At 43.0% G+C, this 24,154-nt stretch overlaps 1 protein-coding gene across 1 annotated transcript; it reads right to left on the bottom strand.

Moving 5' to 3' along the window:
- Positions 1 to 240: 240 nt before the first annotated feature.
- Positions 241 to 23,355, bottom strand: LOC139415251 (probable G-protein coupled receptor 132). Its single transcript, XM_071163206.1, has 2 exons — positions 23,271 to 23,355; positions 241 to 1,440 (listed from the first exon to the last, which is right to left on the bottom strand). Exons 1-2 carry the CDS (start codon positions 23,311 to 23,313, stop codon positions 377 to 379), a joined length of 1,107 nt encoding a protein of 368 aa, XP_071019307.1. The 5' UTR covers positions 23,314 to 23,355; the 3' UTR covers positions 241 to 376.
- Between the last annotated feature and the right edge of the window lie 799 nt (positions 23,356 to 24,154).

Genomic DNA, 24,154 nt, shown 5'->3' with positions numbered 1-24,154 from the left:
CCTGTTATGTTCCACCCTGTTATGATTATGCACCTAAAAAAAATGTAATAGAATACTAAAAATAGAATTCAAAAGTTATGAGGTCCAAAAGGTACCGCATAGCAGGAATGACCCAATTTCTTCAACCGGAGACGAACAGCAAAATATTAGGCAGAAATTAACTTAAAGCGGGGTTGAAGTCCTACTTGACACATTTCAATCATATACATTCCAGTCGGTTTCTGGGATGGCTGGAATACATTGTCTCCCATTGCTCTTGCTATGTTTGGGGTTCCACCTGGCTCTATGCTGAGTTTGTTTAATATTCCAGAGTACCTGCAAGTCACCATCCCAGAGTTCCTTCAGCAGTCATATCTGTATTCCACTGGCTCACATATCAAACCCCTACCCTTCCTCTGTCATGCTTCGCCACATCCAGTATGGCGGCCGCCACTTCTGACGAGTTCTTGGAGTTGTGCATCTTGTGCTGGCTACTGTCGGTGGAACGCGGCTGCAGGGTGGCCCGCCCCCGGAGGTATTTCAGGCCGCGACGCAGCTCCTTGCGAATGTTGTCGCTGGAGAGCACGTAGAGGATGGGGTTGATGGCGCTGTTTAAGGTGGACAGGCCCAAAGAGATAGTGTAAGGGGTGTAGATTCTTTCCTCGAAGTCGCATGTCTTCTGCAGCTTGGGGATGTGGAAGGTGACTGCGCGCAGCAGCAGGATGATGTGGTACGGCGCGAAGCACACCAGGAAGAGGATAACCACGGCAATCGCCAAGTAGCGCACCCGCTCCTTCTGGCACGGCTGCAGCCCCGTGCTGGCCTGCACGCTGGCCAGGATGGCACGGTTGGTGACCACCAGCACGACCAGCGGGGCCAAGAAGCCAAGGACGAAGCGTGCGTAGTTGAAACCCGTCACTGTGAGCGTGCTCTGGCCCGGCTCGAAGCATTTCTTCTCTACCACGTTGCCCTCCATCATGGTAAAAACTGGCACGTGGCCCATAAACACCACCAAGACGATTACCATGGTAACCGCAACTGCCAGCCTCTGCTGGCGAAGGCCGCGCGACTCCACGGCATAGACCACGGCCACATATCGGTCGCTGGAGACACAGCACAGCAGGAAGATGCTGATGTACATGTTGTTGAAGAAGAAGTAGCCCGTCACCTTGCAGGCCATGGAGCTCCAGCGCCACTGGTGGCCCATGTTCGCGTAGTCGGCCCACATGGGCAGGGTGCAGAGGTAGATGAGGTCGCACACGGACAGGCTCAACAGATAGATGCCCAGGACGTTTTTGCGGCGCACCTGGAGGAAGGTCAGGTAGACAGTAACGATATTGGCGGGCAGCCCGATAATCAGTACCACACTGTAAAGCACGACCAGGGGCACGCGGTCATCAAAGTAGGTCAGGTTGCAGTTGGTGGCCGCCACGCTGATCATGGTCGTCTCATGCATAGTATCTGGAGGGTAGGGAGAGAGAGGGAAAGAGAGATGAAGCGAGGTCACATTTCCTATTTGGTATGCATAAAACCTTTGAATGTATGCAAACACAAATGAGGAAATCACAAGATTAACTCTAAATCACTCTATTTGCAGAGCATTTGTCCACAGACGTTAACATGTTTTTTTTTAACCTTTATTTAACTAGGCAAGTCAGTTAAGAACAAATTCTTATTTTCAATGACGGCCTAGGAACAGTGGGTTAACTGCCTGTTCAGGGGCAGAACGACAGATTTGTACCTTGTCAGCGCAGGGGTTTGAACTTGCAACCTTCCGGTTACTAGTCAAACACTCTAACCACTAGTCTACCCTGCGCCCCATGTCATTCATATTGGTTGGATATCTCCGGAACAAATCATGCTCGAAGATGGCCTATTTGGCCTAGTAAGCAAACTAACAAGAGCTTTTTAATTTTGATTGCAAAAGGTGTTTTTCTGGCTTGTTTCACAGTTTTCTGTTTTACAAAATTCTAGACCTACAGTAGCCCCCTAATATGTAAGCCACATCCATTCCTTCTCGTGGTTTGTCTACTCTACAGCCACTGTAGTCTAATGTGATAGACTTTACCTTACTGACACACACATAGACACAGAGACAGAAACATAATTACATAAATCACAGAAAAACCCTTAGGGGCCACTAAAGGAAGAATGAGTGAGTGAGTTGCTGGAAGGACACAGAAGCTGAGTTATGTGCATAGTGAGTCACACATACATGACTATGTGCGACTGTCCAAAAGCGGCAACATGGTTTAATGTCAGCCCTCGGCTTTATGGAAATGTACATCTGATTTGTCAAGGCCCTTAGCATGTTGAGTCATTTGCAGGTTTAAGTGCTTCTTTGCTGAGAATCAATTAGCAAGCAACCAAAAACCACACAATAGACAAGTAATACCACAACTCCTAGTTGGTGCATCTCAACTGAAAACGACGTTCTGTTGACTAACCTTGACGACTCATCTAGTCATCAACCTTGATGGTCATTGTTAGATCCATTTTGGTACATAAAGAAAATGTACAGTATAAAATATATTTTGTTTGATTTGTTATTAAATATAGAATTGTATGTACAGAAACCCAACTTTATGACTATTGTGACACCTAGTTGGACAGCATAAAAGGATTATGGGTAAAGATGGCCTCAGTATAATTGGAAGTGTAGGAGGCCTGTATGGAAGATGCCAAAGAGAAACCTGTTTTCAACCGTGTAAACCATTGAATTTATCTTGCATTATTTTCTGACATTCATTACCATTTTGGATCCTGTGAGAACAACCGGACTATATTGTTTTGTTTTTCCATTTATCAGCCTGGAACTGTGTGACAACCCAGACAGTTCTTTGTGAGTAATGAATATAATTTACCTGCAACAACTCTGAAGTCTCTCAATGGGAAAACACGATGGAACCCACCCTGTAAAGGCGTCTATAGATATGTGTGGCGGAGTTGAGAGATGTGGCTTTCCCTATTACTTGTTTGTTTTGATATTGAGCTATCTGATATAAATGCTCTAAGACTTCTAGGTTGTATTGGTATGTTTTCATTGGCTGGCTTTAAACTAGGCTACACGTGAGGTGGGTTACAGTATGCTATTTTGTGAACTATTCTGTGACCCATTTTAGATAAACCAAACTAAAAAGGGGTCCCAGTCTAAGATGGAGATGGATGATGTGGCTGTCATGAAATGTTGTCAGCCGGTGGGTGATTGTCAAGCAAATAACTGCTGGTCTCATGACTGTTAATTAACAGAAACACAATTAGCATCTCCTGGCTTCCACCCATAGTCCACAAGACACTGATGTAGACCTTTCTAACATCTGCATTTAAAAATGATAATAAATCACTGTAATATAGTCTACACCATCACAATTAATCCATGATTTATTTTAGACAGGTCTGAAGAAACTTGATATGAAGAAAATGTAGTCTATTTCAGAAGAACAGAATAGCATACTCTGAGTTGTCCTTATGTTAGGCCCTGTTATGGCTATGCCATATGGCTGTGGGTAATGCTAATTCATTTAGCAGACAAGATTTTTGGAGAATTCCATGGCATTATTATTATGATGATGATGATGATGATGCCCCCAGGTGGTGCAGTGGTCTAAGGCATTGCATCTCAGTGCAAGAGGCATCACTGCAGTCCCTGGTTCTAATCCAGGCTGCATCACATCTGGCTGGGATTGGGAGTCCCATAGGGCGGTGCACAATTGGCCAGGGTAGGCCGTCATTGTAAATAAGAATGTGTTCTTAACTGACTTGCCTAGTTAAATAAAGGTAAGATATTAAATTATTTTATATTATTAAAAATACAATTGAACATAGCTGAATAAAATAGAAAGGATATTTTCTCTACACGATTTCCGACGGCTTGCGCACGTGTTTCTATTCTGTGTTGAGGGGTTCACAAAGAAACAGGTCCTTCTACATGCTTAATTTAGACTTGTTTATGTAACTTTAGTTGTGATACAAACGTTTGGCCATATGTTTTGATTTTTAATTAATTCTCATGCTGCATGATGTGACTAATGATGATAAAAAAAATTAAAAAAACAGAACTCAACACTAAATTAGATGCCATTAATTCTCAGCTCAGTGCGATAGGGGGCAAGGTGACAATCCTGGAAAACGCTTTGCCTGACATCAACAACAAGATAACCATAAACGCGGGGCGCCTGGACGAGGCAGAGGGGTGAATCCTATCCATGGAAAACTTATTGACAGATGCAATAGCATGGGCTAAAAAGAAAATAGAGCATCTGGAAGAGAAAACAGAGGACCTGGAAAACAGGGGGCGAAGGAATAATTGTGTTCTATTAAATCTGGGCGAAAAAGAATAGGGAAACATGCCACTGATCCGCTACCTGCAAGACAAACTTCCTGAGTGGCTCCACCTGTCCACCGACAGGCCCATAGAACTCGACAGAGCTCACCGAGCACTGAGGCCCCCACCAGCAGCCAGACAACCACCGCGCCCAATCACCATACATTTCCTGAGATTCACCGATAAGGAACGAGTTCTACAGGCGGCGAAAAACAACACCATCACAGTGGGAAACGCCAAACCCACTTTACACCAGGACCTGTCAGCTGGAATACGCCAAAAGCGCAGAGAGTTTGACGAAGTGAAGAAATACTCCATTGACCAAGGCATCTTCAGGGGATTCAAATACCCAAACGAGCTCAGGATTCTTCACCAAGGAGCCCTGCGACACTTCAAAACTCCCGAAGAGGCAAAACATTTTTTGAAAGATAATCCTGGTCAATGAGAAATGGACCAATGCCTAAATGCTATTACTAAAGGAGGTAAGACAACATATAGCCGATATCCAAAGACCCACCCGCCCCGCTAAATGTCATTATAGCCGTCCAATTTATATTTATTTTCCTTTAGCTGAGATGGATAGGCTCTACAGCCTAACCTAGGCCTACTAATGTTTCAACCTACTTTTATTTCCCTGTTTTTTTGTTGCTATTATTACTTGGGGTTCCCTATGTCCCTTGGGGGAGGAATATGTAGGCTGGGCTATTGATTTTATTTTCTCCCTCTTTTAGTGTAGTCTGGACGAGGGCAACTGTGTAATTTACTCAATGCGGGGTGGAGAGGAGGGGATGAGGCATTTCTTTGGTGGGGAGAGGGAGACGTTGTGCGTTGCTAACTGTTCCCGGTTTTTAGTTTTTTTCAGAACACAGAATTGAGACTGAGCGGGGGGGTAATAGATCCAACGGGATGTGTCGAGTTGTTTGGGAACTCGGCTGGGGTGTTCAGAGATTATTATTTTATGTACACCATTTATTTTCCTTTTATGTGAACGCAGCTGTAACTACTATCCACTTTTACCCAGCGATGGCTTGCACTAAAGTTCGATTACTGTTCGATGACGATGACTAGTACCTTAAATCTATTGACATGGAACTGCCATGGTCTAGGGCATGCAATAAAACAGAAAAATATACTATGTGCTCTAAAAAAGAAAAAAGCAGAGATCGCTCTATTACAAGAGACACACATCTGTGATGCCGAACATGCCAAACTCTGCAGAGCTTGGGTGGGACAGGTGTATTTCTCATTTTTCAAATCAAACAGTAGAGGCACAGCCATACTTATCCATAAAAATGTTCCATTCATAATTGACAAAAACATATCTGATCCGGAGGGGAGATTTATTTTGATAACTGGGTCACTATATGGTCAACCAATTACTATCTTAAACATATACGCCCCTAACACAGATACTCCTGCTTTCATGTCAAAAATGATAACTCTGTTCAATGAGCATTGTGTTTCCTTTGGCGTGGTGGCCGGAGATTTTAATTGTACCCTTAACCCAACCCTAGACAAATCATCTCAAGTCCCCACCACAAATCCTAGATCTGCGAAGATGTTGAACTCTCTTACTAAAGAGATGGGACTGATAGATATCTGGAGAGAGACTAATAGCTCAACTATGGACGATACATACTACTCTAATGTCCATAACACCTACTCCCGTATAGATTACATTTGTATCCCAAAGAGTTTCATAAATTTAGCCACGTGTACAATCGGACCCATAGCACTTTCAGATCACGCCTTTGTCCACCTCCACTTTGACCTCTGCAAAAACATCCAGAGGTCAAAGAGCTGGAAATTCAACACCTCCATGCTATCAAACGAAGCGTTCCATACATTGGTAACTACATGGATAGACAACTACACACCAGACAATAAAGATTCTCCTGTTTCTCCGACCACATTGTGGGACGCTGCTAAAGCCACACTAAGAGGTCATCTAATTACATATGCTTCCTCTAAGAAAAAAGCAATGTAAGCACACAGGCTAGATCTTGAGAGGGAGCTGGAATGCTGTGAAAAAATACATAAACAATCCCCAGACAGCACCAACTGGAGTCATCTTAAAGCAGCCAAAGCCAAACTGAATTTGGACTACACTCGGGAGATAAAAAAAAAACGTTTTCTTTACTAAACAGAAATACCATGAGTATAGCAATAGGCCCAGTAGATTGCTTGCTTACCAATTAAAAAAGGAGCAGTTAGAGCGTACAATCATGGCTATCCGAACAGCAGAGGACGAGGTCACATACTTTTCATGATTTTTACTGCAAACTATATGCCTCTGAGAGAAAACACACAGAGGCAGAACTCCACTCTTTCCTAGAGGGAATCTCGCTACCTAAACTATCAGAGACCGACTAAGAAGATCTCAACTCCCCTTCACTCCTGAGGAGATCCTGGAGGCAATTACCTCCATGCCACCTAATAAGTCCCCAGGCCCAGATGGATTCCCCAGAGAGTTCTACAAAGCTTTTTGGCCCCAGCTCAGCCCTATCTTCATGCCAATGCTGGAGGATTTTTGCAAAAACGGAGTCCTCCAAGACTCAATGCACACAGCTCGCATTACAGTGTTGCTCAAAAAGGACAAGGACCCCCTATCCTGCTCGTCCTTCCGGCCCATAAGCTTGTTGCATTTCGACTACAAAATAATTACCAAATTGCTCGCCAAAAGACTAAACACTCTTCTTCCCAAAAAAATAAAAAAGGACCAAACTGGATTTATTAGAGACAGATACTCTTCTGATAACATTCACCGTCTTTTTGATATTATTGATCAAGTAAATACACAGAAGACCCCTGTCCTGCTGGTTTCACTGGATGCTGAGAAGGCGTTTGACAGGATGGAGTGGAGCTTTCTGTTTTCAGTCTTAGAAAAGTTCAATATGGGCCCAAATTGTATTAAATGGATCAAATCACTATACTCTCATGCAAATGCCATGGTGACTACTAATGGACTGAACTCTGACAGATTCCCTCTGGAACGGGGCACAAGACAAGGGCGCTCGCTGTCCCCCCTGCTCTACTTGTTGGGGGAGGAGCCTCTGGCAGAGCTGATAATGAGCAATCCAAGTATTATGGGTGTTTCTGCTGGCGGCCTGCAGCACAAGATTTCGCTTTACGCGGATGATGTCTTGCTCTACATATCCAACCCTGAGAAATCCCTCCCTCTCACTTTAGACACAATTGCTCAGTATGGCAAGTTTTCAGGTTATAAGATCAATTTGAACAAATCCACTGTCTGCCCTCTCAATATTACACTCACCAGCTCTATGAAGACACTATGTCCTTTCCAATGGAAAACACAGGGGTTTCAATACCTCGGGATCTTCATAACACCAGATCTGAATAGCCTTTTCAAGGAAAATTATCTTCCACTCCTGGATCGAATCAAGAACGATCTCCAAACCTGGATCTCCCTCCCAATTAGCTTAGTAGGAAGAATTAATGTCATCCGTATGAACGTCCTCCCTAGACTGAACTATTTATTTCAGATGCTCCCATGCTATCTCCCAGTTTCCTTTTTCAAAACAACTAACCAAAGCATCACCAAATTTATATGGGGCAATAAAAAACCTAGGATCAAGTTTTCCACTTTATCGAAACCTGAATCTAAGGGTGGTCTTGCCCTTCCCTCCCTTCAATTTTACTACTGGTCTGCCCAAATCCGCAACATGCTAACATGGATCACAAACAGACAAGAGTCAACGTGGATTCAGATAGAAGCCCAATCCTGTGGTTCATTGCCCTTAAGCTCAATTATATTCATTAATAACTTTAGTGAAGTGGGCAACATAGCCAAAACCTTTGGGATTTACAGCACCCTACTAGCGTGGAGGGACTGTAAGAAATACCTGGGCATGTCCTCCCAAATATGTTCACACTCGCCTATAGTAGGCAACCCAGACTTGCCAAATGCCCTGAGGGATGCCAACTTTAATCTTTGGCATACTCTAGGAATCAGGACCTTTTCAGACCTATTTCATCAGAAAACCACTACACTGAAATCCTTTCAAAAGCTCTGTCCGTGTTGCCCAGCAACAGCCCCAAAACATCACTGCTCTAGAGGAGATCTGCATGGAGGAATGAGCCAAAATACCAGCAACAGTGTGCGAAAACCTTGTGAAGACCTACAGAAAACGTTTGACCTCTGTCATTGCCAACAAAGGGTATATAACAAAGTATTGAGATAACAAAAGTTTATTGCAAAATGCAGATCTCCTCTAGAGCAGTGATGTTTTGGGGCTGTTGCTGGACAACACGGACTTGCAACTCCCTCCAAAGATTTTCTATGGGGTTGAGACCTGGAGACTGGCTAGGCCACTCCAGGACCTTGAAATGCTTCTTACGAAGCCACTCCTTCGTTGCCCGGGCGGTGTGTTTGGGATCATTGTCATGCTGAAAGACCCAGCCACGTTTCATCTTCAATGCCCTTGCTGATGGAAGGAGGTTTTCACTCAAAATCTCACGATACATGGCCCCATTCATTCTTTCCTTAACACGGATCAGTCATCCTGGTCCCTTTGCAGAAAAACAGCCCCAAAGCATGATGTTTCCACCCCCATGCTTCACAGTAGGTATGGTGTTCTTTGGATGCAACTCAGCATCCAAAAACAAAAGTAATATTTTGGTTTCATCTGACCATATGACATTCTCCCAATCTTCTTCTGGATCATCCAAATGCTCTCTAGCAAACTTCAGACGGGCCTGGATATGTACTGGCTTAAGCAGGGGGACACGTCTGGCACTGCAGGATTTGAGTCCCTGGCGGCGTAGTGTGTGTGTTACTGATGGTAGGCTTTGTTACTTTGGTCCCAGCTCTCTGCAGGTCATTCACTAGGTCGTGTGGTTCTGGGATTTTTGCTCAACGTTCTTGTGATCATTTTGACCCCACGGAGCGAGATCTTGCGTGGAGCCCCAGATCGAGGGAGATTATTAGTGGTCTTGTATGTCTTCCATTTCCTAATAATTGCTCCCACAGTTGATTTCTTCAAACCAAGCTGCTTACCTATTGCAGATTCAGTCTTCCCAGCCTGGTGCAGGTCTACAATTTTGTTTCTGATGTCCTTTGACAGCTCTTTGGTCTTGGCCATAGTGGAGTTTAGAGTGTGACTGTTTGAGGTTGTGGACAGGTGTCTTTTATACTGATAACAAGTTCAAACAGGTGCCATTAATACAGGTAACGAGTGGAGGACAGAGGAGCCTCTTAAAGAAGAAGTTACAGGTCTGTGAGAGCCAGAAATCTTGCTTGTTTGTAGTTGACCAAATACTTATTTTCCACCATAATTTGCAAATAAATTCATTAAAAATCCTACAATGTGATTTTCTGGATTTTTTTCTTCTAATTTTGTCTGTCATAGTTGAAGTGTACCTATGATGAAAACAGGCCTCTGTCATCTTTTTAAGTGGGAGAACTTGCACAATTGGTGGCTGACTAAATACTTTTTTGCCTCACTGTATATACAGTGCCTTGCGAAAGTATTCAGCCCCCTTGAACTTTGCGACCTTTTGCCACATTTCAGGCTTCAAACATAAAGATATAAAACTGTATTTTTTTGTGAAGAATCAACAACAAGTGGGACACAATCATGAAGTGGAACGACATTTATTGGATATTTCAAACTTTTTTAACAAATCAAAAACTGAAAAATTGGGCGTGCAAAATTATTCCTGTGACGACGTCGCAAACTACTTTTATAATTCCCTGCCAGGCCTCGTACAGACTCCCTCCATGAACACAGGGTGTCATTCTTTATTTTTGTTTTGATATTGAGAGATAAATGCTGTAAGACTGCTAGGTTGTATTCCTATGTCTTCATTGGTTGTATTTAAACTAGGCTACACATGCATGTGAGGTAGGTTAAAGTAGGCTATTCTGTGAACTGTAAGATTGTGCCTGTTGTGTTGTTGCCTAAAATCTCATCAAATAAATTTGATTAGATCAGGAGTTAAAACCAGTACAGGGAACAGAACCGAAAACCTGTAGTCCACAATCAGCTCCTTTGTCTTGCTGAATTTGAGGGAGAGGTTGTTGTCCTGGCACCACACTGCCAGGTCTCTGACCACCTCCCTGTAGACTGTCTCATCGTTGTTGGCGATCAGGCCTACCACCGTTTTGTCGTCTTCAAACTTAATGTGTTGGAGTCATGCGTGGGTTAACAGGTAGTACAGGAGGGGACTAAGCATGCACCCCTGAGGGGCCTCCGTGTTGAGGGTCAGCGTGGCGGATGTGTGGATGCCTACCTTCACCACCTGGTGTCGGCCCTTCAGGAAGTCCAAGATCCAGATGTAGAGGGAGGTGTTTAATCCCAGGGTCCTTAGCTCAATGATGAGCTTGTGGCGCACAATGGTGTTGAACGCTGAGCTGTAGTCAATTAACAGCATTCTCACATAGGTGATCCTATTGTCCAGGTGGGAAAGGGCAGTGTGGAGTGCAATATAGATTGCATTATCTGTGGATCTGTTGGGGCGGTATGCGAATTGGAGTGGGTCCAGGGTGTCTTGGATGATGGTGTTGATGTGAGCCATGACCAGACTTTCAAACATGTCATGGCTATTATTGCTACGGGGCGATCGTCATTTAGATAAGTTACCTTGCCGTTCTTGGGCACAGGGATTATGGTGGTCTGCTTAAAACATATAGGTATTACAGACTGGGTCAGGGAGAGGTTGAAAATGTCAGTGAAGACACTTGCCAACTGGTCAGCGTATGCTCTGAGTATGTGTCCTGGTAATCCGTCTGGCCCTGCTGCCTTGTGAATGTTAACCTGTTTAAAGGTCTTATTTACATTGGCTACGGAGAGCGTGATCACACAGTCGTCCAGAACAGTTGGTGCTCTCATGCATAGTTCAGTGTTGCTAGCCTCGAAGCGTGCTTAGAAGGTACACATATTTTGCTTGTCTGGTAGGCTCGTGCCATTGGATAGCTTGCGGCTAGTTTTCCTTTTGTAATCTGTGATAGTTTGCGAACCCTGCCACATCCGACGAGCATCAGAGCCAGTGTAGTAGGATTTGATCTTGGTCCTGTATTGACGGTTCGTTGGAGGGTGTAGAAGGATTTCTTATAAGGGTCTGGATTAGTGTCCCACCCATTGAAAGCGGCAGCGTTAGCCTTTAGCTCAGTGCGGATGTTGCCTGTGATCCATGGCTTCTGGTTGGGATATGTATGTTTGGTCAATGTGGGGACAACGTCGTTGATGCACTTATTAATGAAACCAGTGACTGATGTGCTAAACTCTTCAATGCCATCGGATGAATCTCAGAACATTTTCCTGTCTGGTCTAGCAAAACAGGCGTGTAGTTTAGCATCCGTTTCATCAGACCACACAAAGTCACCGGCCACTAGGAGCGTTGCCTCTTGGTGAGCATTTCTTTATTTTTTGTTTATGGCCCTATAAAGCCCGTTGAGTGCGGTCTTAGTGCCAGCATCAGTTTGTGGTGGTAAATACTACAAAAAATATACATAAAAATTATCTTGGTAAATAGTGTGGTCTACAGCTTATCATGAGGTATTCTAACTCAGGTGAGCAGAACCGAGACTTCCTTAATATTAGAGAGTGACTTGTGTAATTCTATACAGTGGAATTGTTGAGTGATTGTGTCAAAGCAGTTATATAATTAAACTGCACTCTAAGCAGTTAAACTGCACTCTTAAGGCAAAGACTCAGCCAAAGAGTGTGTTACATCTTGCTTTTGTCTTTTTAACTGAAAAAGATTTAACCCTGCAGCTACAGAGTTGACTCAGTCCCTGTGATGTGCAGAGGAGAAATTAACAAATTGGAACAGCCCAGTCTTTACTTGACCAAAAAATAATTCTGAAATGAGTGTAGGGCAAGAAGCCTTGTTAAACCAATTACATTTTTACAAGAGCAACACTAAATCTCCTGTGTGGCAGAGCATAATTTTTACCCTATGGCTGTTCAAGATGGATGCTTAAATAATAAAATTGTTAATTTCCCAGTTACTTTTGTGACTCGTTTCAGGAAATTAGGTGTATGTTGCACGTCACTACTTCACAGGACAGGCATTTCACTTTAACATAATTTTATTTTTATTAAAATGTGTTTTTTGGCAGAAATGCCTTCTGGAACATGTGAACTTTCATTGCCATCTGTAAATACGAATAAAATTGTTAAATTACGAGCCTTGTTGGTTTGACCACAGAAAAAGACAAGAACCTTCCTGCTAGCTCTGCCCGGTGGAAGCAGAGCATGACAGCTAAAGAGATGGAGAAAATTCTGCCGTTTGATTGCAAATATGCGGAAGGAGTTGAAAATAGAACACACAGAAGGCTGTTGTATAAAACACCTGTCTCCGGATTACATCTTCAAACGAAGGGCAACCATGGCATCCGTGACAGAGAGGGAGAAGCGGTCATCCATGTACAGTGGGTATAGAAAGTCACCACCCCCTTTCAAAATGTTTTGTTAACTTAGAGCCTGAAATGAAAACACAACATTTGACATTTCTTTATTTACACACAGTAACCCACAATATCCAAGCGGAGAAAAATACATATTTAAATGTATTAAAAGTAAAACAGTAAATTACCCTACTTGAATAAGAATTAGAATTGCAATTTCACATTTTCTGAGGTATAACCAAAAACCTTCCAGATAACAAATCAAGCTAATTTACTTCCATCGGTGATCAATTGTAGTGACTTGATTAGTTCAGAATAAAAGCAGTTGTTCATAGAGGACTCCACTGCTTAGTAGGGCAATTCAAAGCAAAGAATCCACTACGGGCGGAAAGGTACTTTCAAAAGATCTACAAGATAAAGTTGTGGAAAGGCACAAGTCAGGGGATGGAAATAAAACGATTTAAAAGGCGTTGTCTATCCCTCGGAGCACAGTTAAGACCATTATTAAGAAATGGAAGGCATATGGCAACGCCCAGACCCTGGATAGTTCAGGCCGTCCCTCCAAACTGGATGACCGGCAAGGAGGAGACTGATCACAGAGGCTACCAAGAAGCCAATAGAGACTTTGAAGGAGCTTCAGGCCTTTATGGCAACGACTGGTCAATGTGTGTATGTGACCACAATATCACAAGCGCTCCACAAATCTGGCCTACATGGGAGGGTGGCAAGAAAAAAAACAGTCCTCAAAAAAAGCCACATCAAGTCTTGTTTGAGCTTTGCCAAAATGCACATTGTAGATTCCGAGGCTAAGTGGCAAAAAGTGCTGTGGTCAGAAAGCAAAATGATATGTCTGACAATGAAACAAAGCACACTGCCAAAGCAATTGTACAGTGGCTGAAGAAAAATAAGGCGAAAGTCCTTGAGTGGCCTAGTCAGAGCCCCGACCTAAATCCTATTGAGAATCTGTGGAAGGACTTGAAGGGTGCAGTCCATGAGCGGTCACCATGCAATTTGACTGAGCTTAAACAATTCTGCAAAGAAGAATGGGCAAATATTGCACAGTCTAGGTCTGCAAAGTTAGTAGAGACGTATTCAAAGAGACCCGTGGCTATAATTCAAGCAAAAGGTGGTTCCACCAAGTATTAACTCTGGGGGGTGTTCACCTATCCAAATAGGGTATTTTACTGTTTATTAAAGAGATTTTTTGAAGAAAAAAAATTCACTTGGACATTGTAGGTTATCCGTGTGTAAATAAAGTCTGATTTATGTGTTTCCATTTCAGGTTGTAAGGCAACAAAAACTTTTTAAAAGGGGGTGTTCACTTTCTATACACACAGGTAAGAGAGTCTAGCTACATACATTTTCAGATATTATACATTTCTAATTTTCTCAGAAAGATGTTTACATTGCAAGTTAAAGAATACTGTTAGCTAGCTAGCTAATGTTAGTAATATTATTTGTATCTCAGAAAGCCATTTGCATTACTAGTTTATAGCCCAATGTTAGCCAGCTAGCTAACATTGAACATAGTTGGTTAGCTTTAGCTACCTGCAGATTCATCCATGGAAGTAACGTTATGAGTTGGGATAGCTAGCTAGCTACCTACCTACATGTCTAAACAAAAGGCTCCACTATGCAAGTAACCATTTCACTGTAGCGTTTACACCTTCTGTATCCTGTGCATGTGACAAATAAACATGTATTTTATTTGATATAGTATGTGTTTACCAGAGACAGTAATGTGAAGAAAATCATGATCTGCACCAAAGTCAAATTGGGATATAATGTTAGGACAACTAGACAGTGTCCAAGTTCTAAAATGCTCCAGTAAAATGACCTGCTTTTATTTCGTCACACTCACAGCCATAAGTTATTTTCTATAATTAGCTCGCCATTAACTTGTTGTGAGTTTATTTTACTGTAATAATTAATAAAAATATGTTATAGTTAAGACGTTGTCAGATATGATATGGTCATTATTTGAACTGGCTAACAAACTAGAAACTAACCAAAACCTTGTTTAGAAAGTTTATTTTAGTTGCCTGGTTTGCTAGATTGACATATACTAAACTCAATTTTAAACGCTAGGGATATTGGTGGTAAAATACACCAATTATGCTGTTTTGAACCAACAGACTGCCTGTCATTTTGTGTTAATACTTTTTCATAACAACAAGTTTGATGTCAGATGACAATAGAATGTTCATGATGTCACTGCGACAACCCTCTACAGACATGTCGATAGACGTAGTATAAACCAGCCTTTAGTCTTGACATCGTTGGTTGTTTAGTACATTACCGTACTCACTCTGTTTAGCACATGGCCTCACATGTGAATCCTTAAAGAGATGGCTGGGGCTAAGGTTTAAGAGGGTGTGAACAATGCTGAATGACCATATCATAGCTACCTTCACTAAAATGGCACCAGAAAAGAAGGCAGACGTTTCCGTGCCCCCAACTGATTGTTTTTTTGTTTGTAACTTATTTTTTTACTTATTTTGTACATAATGTTGCCGCTACCTTCTCTAATGACCGAAAATAACTTCTGGATATCTGGACCGCGATTACTCACCACTGACTGTCAGAATCCTTATTTTCCTTTGACGAGCCTGACGCACGCAAACGATATGCTGATTTCTTAGGAACAGGCCCAGATCCCCGTGATTTGTGTGAAGAGGAGGTGGAGAAAAATGGGCCAGAGGACTGCCTTCTGAGAAATTGTAGGCGATCAAATAAACCCCCACTTCCTTCCATTCTGCTAGCAAACGTGCAATCTTTGGACAATAAAATAGACGATCTACGCGGAAGATTAAACTACCAACGGGACATTCAAAACTGTAATATTTTATGCTTCACAGAGCCGTGGCTGAACAACGACACTATCAACATACAACTGGCTGGTTATACGCTGCACAGGCAGGATAGAACAGCGGTGTCTGGTAAGACAAGGGGTGGCAGACTATGTATTTTTGTAAATAACAGCTAGTGCACAATATCTAAGGAAGTCTCGAGGTTTTGCTCGCCTGAGTATTTCATGATAAGCAGTAGACCACACAATCTACCTAGAGAGTTTTCATCTGTATTTTTTGTAGCTGTTTAAATACCACCACAGTCAGAGGCTGGCACTAAGACAGCAGTGAATGAGCTGTATTCCGCCATAAGCAAACAAGAAAACACTCACCCAGAGGCGGCACTCCTAGTAGCTTGGGACTTTAATGCAGGGAAAGTTAAATCTGTTCCACCAAATTTCTATCAGCATGTTACATGTACAACCAGAGGGGAAAAAAAACTCTGGACCACCTTTACTCCACACACAAAGACGCACACAAAGCTCTCCCTCGCCCTCCATTTGGCAAATCTGATCATAATTATATTCTCCTGATTCCTGCTTACAAGGCAAAATTAAAGCAGGAAGCACCAGTTACTAGATCAATAAAAAAGTGGTCAGATGAAAGAGATACTAAGCTACAGGACTGTTTTGCTAGCACAGACTGGGATATGTTCCGGGATTCCTTGGATGGCATTGAGGAGTACACCACATGAGTCTTTGGCTTTATCAATAAGTGCATCGATGATGTCATCCCCACAGTGACCATACGTACATACCCCAACCAGAAGCCATGGATTACAGGAAACATTCGCACTGAGCTAAAGGCGAGAGCTGCAGCTTTCAAGGAGCGGGACTCTAACCCGGAAGCTTATAAGAAATCCCACTATGCCCTTTGACGAACCATCAAACAGGCAAAGCGTCAATACAGTACTAAATCAAATACAATTTTATTGATCACATACACATGATTAGCAGATGTTAATGCGAGTGGAGCGAAATGCCTGTGCTTCTAGTTCCAACCATGCAGTAATATCTAACAAGTAATCTAACAATTTCACAATAACTACCTTATACACACAAGTGTAAAGGAATGAAAAATAATATGTATATATAAATATATGGATGTGCGATGGCTGTGCGGCATAGGCAAGATGCAGTAGATGGTGTAGAGTACAGTATATACATATGAGATGAGTAATGTAAGGTATGTAAACATTATATAAAGTGACATTGTTAAAAGTGACTAGTGATACATTTATTACATCCAATTTTTAATTATTAAAGTGGCTAGAGATTTGAGTCAGTATGTTGGGAGCAGCCACTCAATGTTAGTGAAGGCTGTCTAACAGTCTGATATCCTTGAGATAGAAGCTGTTTTTCAGTCTCGGTTCCAGTTTTGATGCACCTGTACTGACCTCGCCTTCTGGATGATAGCGGGGTGAACAGATAGTTGCTTGGGTGGTTGTTGTCCTTGATTATCGTTTTGGCCTTTCTGTGACATCGGTGGTGTAGGTGTCCTGGAGGGCAGGTAGTTTGCCCCCGGTGATGCGATGTGCAGACCTGACTACCCTCTGGAGAGCCTTACGGTTGTGGCCGGAGCAGTTCCTGTACCAGGCGGTGATACAGCCCGACAGGATGCTCTCGATTGTTCATCTGTAAAAGTTTGTGAGTGTTTTCGGTGACAAGCCAAATTTCCTCAGCCTCCTGAGGTTGAAGGGGCACTGTTGCGCCTTCTTCACCACGCTGTCTGTGTGGGTGGACCATTTCAGTTTGTCCGTGATGTTTACACCGAGGAACTTAAAACTTTCCACCTTCTCCACTACTGTCCCGTCAATGTGGATACGGAGGTGCTCCCTCTGCTGTTTCCTGAAGTCCACGATCATTTCATTTGTTTTGTTGACATTGAGTGTGAGGTTATTTTCCTGACACCACACTCCGAGGGCCCTCACCTCCTCCCTGTAGGCCGTCTCGCCGTTGTTGGTAATCAAGCCTACCACTGTAGTGTCGTCTGCAAACTTGATGACTGAGTTGGAGGTGTGCATGGCCACACAGTCATGGGTCACAGGAACGCACCCTTGTGGGGCCCCAGTGTTGAGGATCAGTGGGGTGGAGATGTTGTTGGCCCTCTTGAAGCATGTGGGAACAGCAGACTGGGATAGGAATTGATTGAATATGTCCGTAAACACACCAGCCAGCTGGTCTGTGCATGCTCTGAGGACGCGGCTAGGGATGCCGTCTGGGCCGGCAGCCTTCCGAGGGTTAACACGTTTAAATATTTTACTCATGTTGGCCGCGGTGAAGGAGAGCCCGCAGGCTTTGGTAGCGGGCCGTGTCAGTGGCACTGTATTGTTCTCAAATTGAGCAAAGAAGTTGTTTAATATGTCTGGGAGCAAGACGTCGGTGTCTGCGATGGGGCTGGTTTTCTTTCTGTAATCCGTGATTGTCTGTAGACCCTGCCACATACGTCTCATGTCTGCGCCATTGAATTGCAACTCTACTTTGTCTCCATACTGATGCTTAGCTTGTTAGATTGCCTTGCGAAGGGAATAGCTACACTGTTTGTATTTGGTCATGTTTCCGGTTGCCTTGCCATGATTAAAAGCAGTGGTTCGCGCTTCAGTTTTGCTCGAATGCTGCCGTCAATCCACGGTTTCTGGTTGGGGAACATTTTAATAGTCACTGTGGGTACAACATCACCGATGCACTCGCTAATAAACTCGCTCATCGAATCAGCATATACATCAATGTTGTTGTCTGAGGCTATCCGGAACAGTTTCTGTCTATAGGCTGGGAGCAACAAATTGGATTCGTGGTCAGATTTGCCGAAAGGGGGGTGAGGGAGGGCTTTGTATGCGTCGCTGAAGTTAGAGTAGCAACGATCCAGAATATTGCCAGCCCGTGTCGCACATTCGATATGCTGATAAAATTTAGGGAGCCTTTTTTTCAGATTAGCTTTGTTAAAATCCCCAGCTACAATATATGCAGCCTCAGGATATATGGTTTCCAGTTTACATAGAGTGCAATGAAGTTATTTCAGGGCGGTCAAGGTGTCTGCTTGGGGGGGGATATACACGGCTATGATTATAATCGAAGATAATTCTCTTGGTAGATAATGCAGTCAGCATTTGATTGTAAATAATTATAGGTCAGGTGAACAAAAGGACTTGAGTTCCTGTATTTTGTCATGATCACACCACGACTCGTTAATCATAAGGCATACTCCCTCGCCTTTCTTCTTAGCATAGAGATGTTTGTTTCTGTCAGCGCGATGCATGAAGAAACCGGGTGGCTGTACCGACTCTGATAACGTATCCGGAGTGAGCCATATTTCTGTGAAACAGAGAATGTTACAATCTCTGATGTCTCTCTGGAAGGCAACCCTTGCTCGAATTTCATCTACCTTGTTGTCAAGAGACAGGATATTGGCAAGTAGTATACTCGGGAGCGGTGAGTGATGAGCTCGTCTATGGAGCCTGACCAGAAGACCGCTCCATCTGCCCCTTCTGCGGCGTCGTTGTTTTGGGTCGCCTACTGGGATCCGATCCATTGTCCTGGGTGGTGGTCCAAACAGGATCCACTTTGGGAAAGTCGTATTCCTGGTCGTAATGTTGGTAAGTTGACGTTGCTCTTATATCCAATAGTTCTTCCAGGCTGTATGTAATAAGACTTAAGATTTCCTGGGGTAGCAATGTAAGAAATAATACATTAAAAAAACAAAATACTGCATAGTTTCCTAAGAACGTGAAGCGAGGCAACCATCTCTGTCAGCGCCATTCTTGCATTATCGAATCGTACTACACCGGCTCTGACGCTCGTCGGATGTGGCAGGGCTTGCAAACCATTACAGACTACAAAGGGAAGCATTGCCGAGAGCTGCCCAGTGACACGAGCCTACCAGACGAGCTAAACTACATCTATGCTCGCTTCGATGCAAATAACACTGAAACATGCATGAGAGCACCAGCTGTTCTGGAAGACTGTGTGATCACGCTCTCTGCAACCGCTGTGAGTAAGACCTTTAAACAGGTCAACATTCACAAGGCCGCAGGGCCAGACGGATTACCAGGACGAGTACTGCGAGCATGCGCTGAACAACTGGCAGGTGTCTTCACTGACATTTTCAACCTCTCCCTGTCCGAGTCTGTAATACCAACATGTTTCAAGCAGACCACCATAGTGCCTGTGCCCAAGAACACAAAGTTAACCTGCCTAAATGACTACTCATGTCTGTACTCATGAAGTGCTTTGAAAGGCTGGTCATGGCTCACCTCAACACCATTATCCCAGAAACCCTAGACCCACCTCAATTTGCATACCGCCCCAACAGATCCACAGATGATGCAATTGCACTCCACACTGCCCTTTCCCACCTGGACAAAAGGAACACCTATGTGAGAATGCTGTTGATTGACTACAGCTCAGCGTTCAACACCATAGTGCCCTCAAAGCTCATCAATAAGCTAAGGACCCTGGGACTAAACACCTTCCTCTGCGACTGGATCCTGGACTTCCTGACGGGCCGCCCCCAGGTGGTAAGTGTCGGTAACAACACATCCGCCGCGCTTATCCTCAACACTGGGGCCCCTCAGGGGTGCGTGTTCAGTCCCCTCTTGTACTGTTCACTCATGACTGCAACACCATCATTAAGTTTGCCGATGACACACCAGTGGTAGGCCTGATCATTGACAACGACGAGGCAGCCTATAGGGAGGATGTCAGAGACCTGGTCGTGTGGTGCCAGGACAACAACCTCTCCCTCAACGTGATCAAAACAAAGGAGATGATTGTAGACTACAGAAAAAAGAGGACTGAGCACGCCCCCATTCTCATCGACAGGGCTGTAGTGGAGCAGGTTGAGAGCTTCAAGTACCTTGGTGTCCACATCACCAACAAACTAACATGGTCCAAGCACATCAAGACAGTCGTGAAGAGGGCACAACAAAATCTATTCCCCCTCAGGAGACTGAAAATATTTGCCATTGGTTCTCAGATCCTCAAAAGGTTCTACAGCTGCACCATCGAGAGCATGGTTACTGGTTGGAGCACTGGTTACATCACTGCCTGGTATGGCAACTGCTCGGCCTCCGACCGCAAGGCACTACAGAGGGTAGTGTGAACGGCCCAGTACATCACTGGGGCCAAGCTTCCTGCCATCCAGGACCTCTATACCAGGTGGTGTCAGAGGAAGGCCCTAAAAATTGTCAAAGTTCTCTCTGTCACCGCACGGCAAGCAGTACCGGAGTGCCAAGTCTAGGTCCAAGAGGCTTGTAAACAGCTTCTACCCCCAAGCCATAAGACTCCTGAACACCTAATCAAATGGCTACCCAGACTATTTGCATTGGGCCCCCACACTCTCCCCCTCTTTTACACCGCTGCTACTCTGTTGTTATTATCTATGCATAGTCACTTTAATAACTCTACCTTCATGTACATATTACCTCAACTAACCAGTGCCCCCACACATTGACTCCGTACCGGTACCCCCCCCCCCATGTATATAGTCTCACTATTGTTATTTTACTACTGCTCTTTAATTACTTGCTACTTTTATTTCTTATTCTTATCCATACTTTTTTAAACTGCATTGTTGGTTAGGGGCTCGTAAGTAAGCATTTCACTGTAAGGTCTACTACACCTGTTGTATTCGGTGCATGTGACCAATACAATGTGATTTGATTTTGATTTGAATGTGTGTAGACAAAGAAGAGCACTCCAGTAGGTGCACCAAAATATTTAAGGACCATTTTCTCAAAAGTGGGGTTACAAGTTCATCAACTTTCAAAGCATAATTACTTTCCCATTGTTCCTTAACTGTAGTGTATGATATACAATTTTCTAGCTCAGAGTCTCTACTTTTATCCATTGTAAAAACACAATTTCACATTTTGCTACATAAGACCGAATCAAGCTGGTCGGTCACATTTATGATGAGAGGGGTGAATGAATGGATCACTAGAGCACTGGTAAAATCAACCTGGTCTCAGAGCATTCCGTATTATTCTGTATGTAAATCCAAGACACTCCATTTAATATGATATGTTATGTTTCGTATGGTATGTATTACTTTTTGGATGTCCATCACCCATTTGGTATGATATGTTACAAATTAAATGCTGTATTATAGTGTAACAAATTAGGGTTAGGAGAAGGGTTAGCTAACATGCTAAGTAGTTGCAAAGTAGCCCAAAAACAGTAAGCAGTTGAAAAGTTGCTTATTAGCTAAAATGCTAAAATTGTCAGTCATGAGATTGGAACTCGAAACTCCCTAATTTGAGTATCTCAGATTTACATTTACCATGTTACGTCTACTATGTTCGTCTAGTCTATGAAACCAGGTTGGGAAAATAGGCATCAGGGAACTGCTGCCTAACAAACGAGACTAGGAGATAGGCTATATAAAACAAATGCAAATTTGAATCATTAAATCATAGTAATACAAGTAACATACGCATTTAGCATGGCATTTACAATTCAGAATGTATAAATCATAGCCCAGAAGCTGTAGCTTCTACAGAACCATGGACCAGCACACTGGTTCAGTAAGTGCATAGACACATATATATATATATTGGACCATTTTCTCTGAAACTGAGTTTGTGTGCTGAAAGGGAATCTACCACCCGACTAGACACTTTTGATCGATATTGGAAGAGGGGCTGGCTCCTCCGCCTGCTGTAAGGCTTTGTCTTCATTGTGTCACATGCCCTCTTTCCTGACACACATTTATGTTAAGGATGAACACGATGACTTTACGAGAAAATGAAACATTTGCCCTATGTGTCGCCTGCCATTAGTGACGGTAGCGCACATTCATTTCACCCCGGTTAATCTCGGTGCTCAGGGGATTTTTGAGGAGGCGCCTCTTTCAACTCACTTGACAGTTTGTATGGGAGACCTAAGTGGGTCGTGTTGCGCTACACTATCTTATTATTATGTCTAGGCTAGCGTAGCCTTCCCGATGGCACACACAATATTCTGAGAATAAGGTTGAGATATAACCGGCTGAGTGTGCGTGAGCGCTCTTGCGACAGATTTAATCACATGAATTGACATGAACAACATTCACTGCAAGGTTCCTACAACAACCTGACTGATTTAAAATATTTTACAATTTTCACCATTTAAACTATTCATTAAATATTGATCATCTCGTTGTTTACAAAAAAAATGTATACAACATTTAACTACCCACCGAGTCGAACAAGGTGAACAGCTATGCTTTGCTTATTGAACACTTAATAATGCGTAGCCGTCTGGAATGATTAATCACAGTTGCTTTGAAATATTATTATAATAAAATATAAATAACAAATAACCAACAATAAACTCACAATTGTATGTCATGTCCTTACGCAAAGGTAGGCTACAATAACAGCAAACTACCAGTAACTGAGGTGACCTATAAATGTACCTACAATTCCCCGCATGATCCTCGAAGACAAAAAAAAATAAATCACAACATTTTTATAGAGTTTTTCTCATTAGTCGATCACCAAAATATAAAACGACACTTCCAATCACTGCACGATATACCATAAAACTGAACTGATAACTAAGTTGCAAATAATAATATCAGTCAGAACGTAATATCCAGAAGTGCACGCTGCATGATAGCTCTGGATCAGGGCGGTTAGTGCGTATCCTTTCACTACGGAGGAAGGCGCACTAAGGACCTGGACCAGAGCTAAATGCTAGCTAAATCAATAATTTCTTAAAAGTTACAATTATCTCAATCACACATTTCAACATTTGTCAGAGAAACTCACCGTTTTGCTGTAACATCTCTCGAAATCCGTAAACAGTCTTCATTCATTACTGCCTGAAAGAGAGCATGCTTCTTCCACCTTTGTCATTCATTCTACATTAATAAGCATACTGTTAAAGTGCTGTTTAAACATCCGCTACGATAGTAGTACGTGCGCAGGGGAAGATCCCGCTCTGAAATGTCACGTGGTTTGAATATAGTAATACCACAAGTGACAAATCATTGATGTATTGCTCCAGTGTACTCTTACCACCTTAAAAAATATATTGCACTGACTTCTTGAAAAAGACACACATGAGCACGATATTGTTTTATTTATACAAAAATACTTAAAAAATGTTTTATCTGTTGATGATTCATTTACTAAGTATTCTGTGTAAAAACAGAAGGGAATACAATGAGTAAGCCAGCACAGTCATAATTGGCAACAATGCTAACATTTAGCCAAGGCCATGACATTGAGTAATTCCATAGCCTTTATGCTATAGCAATGATTAGTGGGAAAGCTGCTAGGGATGTTCTGAATTTACTCCACTCCCGAGCCAAAAGCCACCTAAAATGGCACAAAACGTGGCCAAAAACAAGACCACCCTGAGCCATGTTTTCAAAACCTAAACTCTAGAGAAACTGAAAGAATAAAAGGCGAAAGAAAGACTTCTGTGTTGGTCATTACTGAGATGTGGTGGAAGAGTGTTTTGAATACTGACGTTAACCTTCCTGGTCATAACCTTTTTCGGCAAGACAGACCTTCCAAAGTTGGGGGAGGCAATCTTTACCAAGGATCACCTTCAGTGCTCGGTTGTCTCCACCAAGTCTGTCCCCAAACAATTTGATTTTCTGGTAAGCGTTAAACTTTCAAATAGGTCTTTGTTGACTGTTGCTCGA

Source organism: Oncorhynchus clarkii, chromosome 8, assembly GCF_045791955.1.
Source record: "Oncorhynchus clarkii lewisi isolate Uvic-CL-2024 chromosome 8, UVic_Ocla_1.0, whole genome shotgun sequence".
Lineage (NCBI taxonomy): Eukaryota > Metazoa > Chordata > Actinopteri > Salmoniformes > Salmonidae > Oncorhynchus > Oncorhynchus clarkii.
The sequence above is the reverse complement of the archived record's forward strand: the minus strand, read 5'-3'. Positions and strand labels throughout refer to the sequence as shown.